General features: G+C 42.1%; 1 protein-coding gene and 1 long non-coding RNA gene across 2 annotated transcripts; both read left to right on the top strand.

Moving 5' to 3' along the window:
• Positions 1-3,908: 3,908 nt before the first annotated feature.
• On the top strand, positions 3,909-4,250 carry LOC118475746 (multicopper oxidase LPR1 homolog 2-like). The gene has a single exon (XM_035963953.1). The coding sequence runs from the start codon at positions 3,909-3,911 to the stop codon at positions 4,248-4,250; it is 342 nt and encodes a 113-aa protein (XP_035819846.1).
• Positions 4,251-5,950: 1,700 nt separating this feature from the next.
• LOC118475745 (uncharacterized) lies at positions 5,951-6,418 on the top strand. Its single transcript, XR_004855091.1, has 3 exons — positions 5,951-6,051; positions 6,136-6,249; positions 6,328-6,418. It is a non-coding gene; the product is annotated as an uncharacterized lncRNA (long non-coding RNA).
• The last annotated feature ends 734 nt before the right edge of the window (positions 6,419-7,152 follow it).

Below are 7,152 nucleotides of genomic sequence, written 5' to 3'. Positions count from 1 at the left end.
ACCAAGAAATGGTCTCCACCAGAAATCCAAGAATGTGATCTATGGCAAGGAAACATATGTGGGGTGAGGTGTATGAGCCTCTGGTCGATGATCAATGGCCACACAACCCCCATTTTTGTCGAAAATAGCCATGAACGACCATTTTCAATAATATCGAAGGCTAACACCTACGGTTTTTTGACCAAGAAATGGTCTCCACCAGAAATCCAAGAATGTGATCTACGACAAGGAAACATATGTGGGGTGAGGTGTATGAGCCTCTGGTCGACGATCAATGGCCACAACACCACCATTTTGCCGAAAATAGCCATGAATGACCATTTTCAATAATACCGAAGGCTAACACGTACGCGTTTTTAACCAAGAAATGGTTTCCACCAGAAATCCAAGAATGTAATCTATGGCAAGGAAACATATGTGGGGTGAGGTTTATGAGCCTCTAGTCGATGATAAATGGCCACACAACCCCCATTTTTTATGAAAATAGCCATGAGCGACCTTGAAAATAGCCATGAGCGACCATTTTCAATAATACTAGAGGCTAACACCTACGGATTTTAGACCAAGAAATGGTCTCCACCAGAAATCCAAGAATGTGATCTATGGCAAGGAAACAAATGTGGGGTGAGGTGTATGAGCGTCTGGTCGATGATCAATGGCCACACAACCCCCATTTTTGTCGAAAATAGCCATGAACGACCATTTTCAATAATACCGAAGGCTAACACCTACGGATTTTTGACCAAGAAATGGTCTCCACCAGAAATCCAAGAATGTGATCTATGGCAAGGAAACATATGTGGGGTGAGGTGTATGAGCCTCTAGTCGATGATCAATGGCCACACAACCCCCATTTTTGTCGAAAATAGCCATGAATGACCATTTTCAAAAATACCAAAGGCTAACACGTATGGATTTTTGACCAAGAAATGGTCTCCACCAGGAATCCAAGAATGTGATCTATGGCAAGGAAACATATGTGGGGTGAGGTGTATGATCCTCTGGTCGATAATCAATGGCCACACAACCCCCATTTTGCCGAAAATAGCCATGAACGACCATTTTCAATAATACCGAAGGCTAACACGTACGAGTTTTTGACCAAGAAATGGTCTCCACCAGAAATCCAAGAATGTGATCTATGGCAAGGAAACATATGTGGGGTGAGGTTTATGAGCCTCTAGGTGATGATAAATGGCCACACAACCCCCATTTTTTATGAAAATAGCCATGAGCGACCATTTTCAATAATACTAGAGGCTAAGACCTACGGATTTTAGACCAAGAAATGGTCTCCACCAGAAATCCAAGAATGTGATCTATGGCAAGGAAACATATGTGGGGTGAGGTGTATGAGCATCTGGTCGATGATCAATGGCCACACACCCCCATTTTTGTCGAAAATAGCCATGAACGACCATTTTCAATAATACCGAAGGCTAACACCTATGGATTTTTGACCAAGAAATGGTCTCCACCAGAAATCCAAGAATGTGATCTATGGCAAGAAAACATATGTGGGGTGAGGTGTATGAGCCTCTAGTCGATGATCAATGGCCACACAACCCCCATTTTTGTCGAAAATAGCCATGAACGACCATTTTCAATAATACCGAAGGCTAACACCTACAGATTTTTGACCAAGAAATGGTCTCCACCAGAAATCCAAGAATGTGATCTATGGCAAGGAAACATATGTGGGGTGAGGTGTATGAGCCTCTGGTCGATGATTAATGGCCACACAACCCCCATTTTGCCGAAAATAGCCATGAATGACCATTTTCAATAATACCGAAGGCTAACACGTACGAGTTTTTAACCAAGAAATGGTCTCCACCAGAAATCCAAGAATGTGATCTATGGCAAGGAAACATATGTGGGGTGAGGTTTATGAGCCTCTAGGTGATGATAAATGGCCACACAACCCCCATTTTTTATGAAAATAGCCATGAGCGACCTTTTTCAATAATACTAGAGGCTAAGACCTACGGATTTTAGACCAAGAAATGGTCTCCACCAGAAATCCAAGAATGTGATCTATGGCAAGGAAACATATGTGGGGTGAGGTGTATGAGCATCTGGTCGATGATCAATGGCCACACACCCCCATTTTTGTCGAAAATAGCCATGAACGACCATTTTCAATAATACCGAAGGCTAACACCTATGGATTTTTGACCAAGAAATGGTCTCCACCAGAAATCCAAGAATGTGATCTATGGCAAGAAAACATATGTGGGGTGAGGTGTATGAGCCTCTAGTCGATGATCAATGGCCACACAACCCCCATTTTTGTCGAAAATAGCCATGAACGACCATTTTCAATAATACCGAAGGCTAACACCTACAGATTTTTGACCAAGAAATGGTCTCCACCAGAAATCCAAGAATGTGATCTATGGCAAGGAAACATATGTGGGGTGAGGTGTATGAGCCTCTAGCCGATGATTAATGGCCACACAACCCCCATTTTGCCGAAAATAGCCATGAATGACCATTTTCAATAATACCGAAGGCTAACACGTACGAGTTTTTAACCAAGAAATGGTTTCCACCAGAAATCCAAGAATGTAATCTATGGCAAGGAAACATATGTTGGGTGAGGTTTATGAGCCTCTAGTCGATGATAAATGGCCACACAACCCCCATTTTTTATGAAAATAGCCATGAGCGACCTTGAAAATAGCCATGAGCGACCATTTTCAATAATACTAGAGGCTAACACCTACGGATTTTAGACCAAGAAATGGTCTCCACCAGAAATCCAAGAATGTGATCTATGGCAAGGAAACATATGTGGGGTGAGGTGTATGAGCGTCTGGTCGATGATCAATGGCCACACAACCCCCATTTTTGTCGAAAATAGCCATGAACGACCATTTTCAATAATACCGAAGGCTAACACCTACGGATTTTTGACCAAGAAATGTCTGCACCAGAAATCCAAGAATGTGATCTATGGCAAGGAAACATATGTGGGGTGAGGTGTATGAGCCTCTAGTCGATGATCAATGGCCACACAACCCCCATTTTTGTCGAAAATAGCCATGAATGACCATTTTCAAAAATACCAAAGGCTAACACGTACGGATTTTTAACCAAGAAATGGTCTCCACCAGAAATCCAAGAATGTGATCTATGGCAAGGAAACATATGTGGGGTGAGGTGTACGAGCCTCTGGTTGATGATCAATGGCCACACAACCCCCATTTTGCCAAAAATAGCCATGACACTACACCAAAATTATACACTTCCTACGGTTTTTTAACTTCCTACAGCTTTTATAACAAACCGTAGGAAATAAATAACTTCCGAGAGGCAACTGGTAGCTCTAGGAAATAAATATAACTTCCTATGGTATTTTATAAAAACTGTAGGAAGTTAGCTTTCACATGCTGACCCGTGTGTGCGATCAACTAAGCCGCTAACTTCCTACGACTGCCTCTAGGAAGTTAGCATGGGCAGCTAACTTCCTACGGTCGTCTCTAGGAAGTTAGCTGCCCATGATAACTTCCTACAACCTCCTCTAGGAAGTTAGATTTCTGCTTTTGACTAGTCAAACGAAAAGCTAACTTCCTACGACCTACTCTAGAAAGTTAATTAACTTCCTAGAGTACATGTACAACCTCTAGGAAGTTATATTTTTTATATTAAACCCCTACTCAATCTTATCCTCTTCTCACTCTTCTTTCTCCCACCTGTGTCTTCCACCAGGACCGAAGCCGCCGCCACGCGCCTCCGCCGGCGCACCCGCCCACCCGCCTCGGCCCCGCCCGACCCCGACCCCGACCCCGCCCCCGCCCGCCGTGCCCCCCATCTCTCTCCTCAGTTCATCAGTCCCCTATCCTCCTCCTCCTCTTCTTTCCCACATCGTCAGTGAGGTCCTCGGGGTTGTTGCTGCGACAATAATGGGGGAGAGGAGGAGGTTTCCTGCTAGCGCTTGCTTGCTCGCCCTCGCCGCAGTGGTGGTGTTGCAGGCGGCAGTGGTGGTGCTCGTCCTGGGCGAGGCGAGTGACGGCGGGGCCCTGCTTGTCGGCCCACGGCAGCTGGAGAAGTTCGTGGACGAGATGCCGGACATGCCGAGGCTACGCGGCTACGGCGTCACAGAGCGCGGCGCGCTCGTCGCCGACAACCTCACCATCGGCATGTACGACACCAGCTGGGTAAGCGCTCGTAACATACATGTATGTATGTATGTACGTCAGTACGTGCGTGCGTGGCTGCGCGCACAAAAAAATGCATACCTCTAGTACCGTTCGTGTGTCGCCGACGTTCGTAGAAACTAGAAAATCAATCACTCCTCCACTTTTCGTCAGAGGCTAGACCATTTTTGTCCTCTCGTAGAAATTATATGCATACTTGTATAGTGTTATTTTATTTGATACGGTCAGTTTACTTTCAAGCACGATCGTCCAGCTTATTTGTTATGACGGTCGATCGGTTTGCTTTAATCTGTTTAGTAAGGGTCTGTTTGTTTCAGCTTATAGATTATATAATCTGGATTATAATCTAAATTATAATCTGCATATAATTGTTTGGTAGTCTAGATTATACAAATGTAGATTATTCATAAAGAAAATAGTACCCTTATTTGTTTATTTGAGGTAGGGAAAGAAGAATGACATATATTATAATTTCTATTTACATAACCATGGGTAGTGGGTCTTTTGCCAACAATAATCTCAAATAAGCTACTCTTAAGGAGATTATAAGATTATCATAATCTGGGCTTTAGATTATATAATATGAACCCATAATCTAGGTGTTGTTTAGTTGCTGGATTATTTGCGCTAAATTATATAATCTAGAGAGATTATAATCCGAAACAAACAGGGCCTAAGTCTTTCAAACTAACCGGCAAATGCTTAAATTAAATTAGACACGAATTGAAAGACCCTACTAGTTAAAGCAATTCATCGACTAAGGGCCTGTTTGTTTCAGCTTATAGATTATATAATCTAGATTATAATCTAAATTATATAGTCCAGATTATAATCTAGATATATCATAATTTACATGTAGCTGTTTGGTAGTTTAGATTATACAAATATAGATTATTCACAAAGACAACAATACCCTTGTTTGTTTATTTTAGGTGAGAAAAGAATGATGACATATATTGTAATTTTTATTTACATAATCATGGGTAGTGGGTCTTTTGCCAAAATAATTTTAAATGAGCTACTCTTGAGGAGATTATGAGATTATCATAATCTGGGCTTTAGATTATATAATTTGAACCCATAATCTAGTTGTTTGTTTACCTATTGGATTATTTGCATGGAGAGATTATAATCTGAAACAAACATGGCCTAAGCAATCAATTGGGCGTTGTTTTTGTTAAGTCTTCCGCGCTGAAACGGTCGTCCCTAAGCAGCATTGGAGCCTGAATTAGAAAAAAAGTTATTACACGTACAACGTACTCGTAGGTCGTACAGTAACTCGTCCGCCATGTATTGTTCAGCTGTTGACAAAGTTTTTAGGCTAACCTCATATGTTGACAAGTTACTATTTAAAATTGAATAACAAGAAATTCTAGCCCCTCTCAATTCCCTCTATTCCACTTGCTCCTAAATAAGCCCGGAAGGAGAGAAAATATGTGAAAAGGGAGAAAGAAAGAGATCGCAAGTAGATGGACTCGAACTGAGTACGCATCGAAGTGGATACGAAATGGATATCCCAAATTTTATTTTCATTTGGATGTGGACTTGATCTTGAAGCAGGGGCGGAGCCAAGGGGCCCCAGCAGGAAGTTACTCACAGTATGGACTTGATATGACTGAGCAACAATATCTTGAGGTAATTGATGTTTTTGCTTGTGTTGAAATTTTTTCCATTGCTTCTAGATATTACAATTACTTATAAATGAATTGTGTTCATGCAGCATTTGATTCCATGTATAGCCGCCAATGATGCTGCTTAGTGTGTGTTATGCCGTTACTGGGCTTCGGCTTAATTCAAAGCAAAGTCTGCGCGACACAGTTCCAATCGTGGAACCGAGTCATATCACAGGTATGGAGGTGATGATCACTTTCGTTTGGCAAAACGAATGGTAAGAACAATTTAATCCATTTTTGTTTATTGTAGTTGACTTGCTGTAATTTCTGGTTATAATGTTTGTCAAATGTACATACAGGAAGCTAGCACTGGTGCAGTGCCTAGTGATGTTCAAATATACCTTAGGGGGCACATAGGACCAGATCCTACAAATCCAGATGTGTTGTGCAGCCAAAAGGCAACAGATCATGTGGTGAGTATTTTGAAATGTTTGGTAGGTTCTGTTTATATGGATTTTTGTATGTAAGATTGCATTGTTCTTTTGTATGAGGCTGCATATGGCGAGACGATGTCTAGTCAGCACGGACCAGACTATGACTAGAGGACCTCACCTATTGATCCTCATGCTATGTATGCAAGTGGTGGAAAAGCTCATAGAAGGTGGGGACTCTACATATCTTATATTGTTTCATTGGTCGAATGCAATACATGTATTCTTAATCTGTCGTGATGTTACTTGTTTTGTAGGTACACAATGTTTGCTAACGTCATCGACCCGAGCCAGGTGAGGGTTCAGCGTAGAGGTTCATCGAGGTCTGCTGCTCGTAGCTCCCGTCGCTCCACTCAAGATCTAGCAGAAGTGGAGCAACTGCGAGAAGAACTTAGGCGACATCAGGATTACTTGAAGCAACAAGCTGCGCAACATGAATATTATGCTACACAGATTCAGGAACAGCAAACACTCATACAAGTAAGTTCAAAAGATAATAGCTTTCACTTTAAGATATGTATTGATTTAAAACGCTGATGTGAATGAGTTCAACAAATTTGTAGCAACTAGCACAGGCCCAAGGGATACATGTCCCAGTGCCCCCCACCTCCCGTTCATTATCCTTGGTCTTCACCTCCACCTATACCTACATCTCCATCTACCGAACATCAGGTATGCATATTTATCATCATTTAGTTGTTGTTAGTTATATTTTGATGTAACTGAGCAAATGTCATTTGTACATGTATATTAGACCCCTCCAGCTACCTTGTCGACGCATGAACAAGAGGACGGGTTAGACTTTGTCGAAACCCTCTTGAATAGTGGAGGTATCGATGGTGATCGGCGACCGTGAGCTTCCATGTTATTGCGTTCTGATACTTG

The sequence above is a fragment of the Zea mays genome, unplaced genomic scaffold, assembly GCF_902167145.1.
Source record: "Zea mays cultivar B73 unplaced genomic scaffold, Zm-B73-REFERENCE-NAM-5.0 scaffold_62, whole genome shotgun sequence".
In the NCBI taxonomy this organism is placed as follows: domain Eukaryota; kingdom Viridiplantae; phylum Streptophyta; class Magnoliopsida; order Poales; family Poaceae; genus Zea; species Zea mays.
The sequence above is the reverse complement of the archived record's forward strand: the minus strand, read 5'-3'. Positions and strand labels throughout refer to the sequence as shown.

Bases quoted from the DNA above. Each gene is read 5' to 3' on its own strand.
- LOC118475746 (XM_035963953.1), top strand. From the start codon at position 3,909: ATGGGGGAGAGGAGGAGGTTTCCTGCTAGCGCTTGCTTGCTCGCCCTC.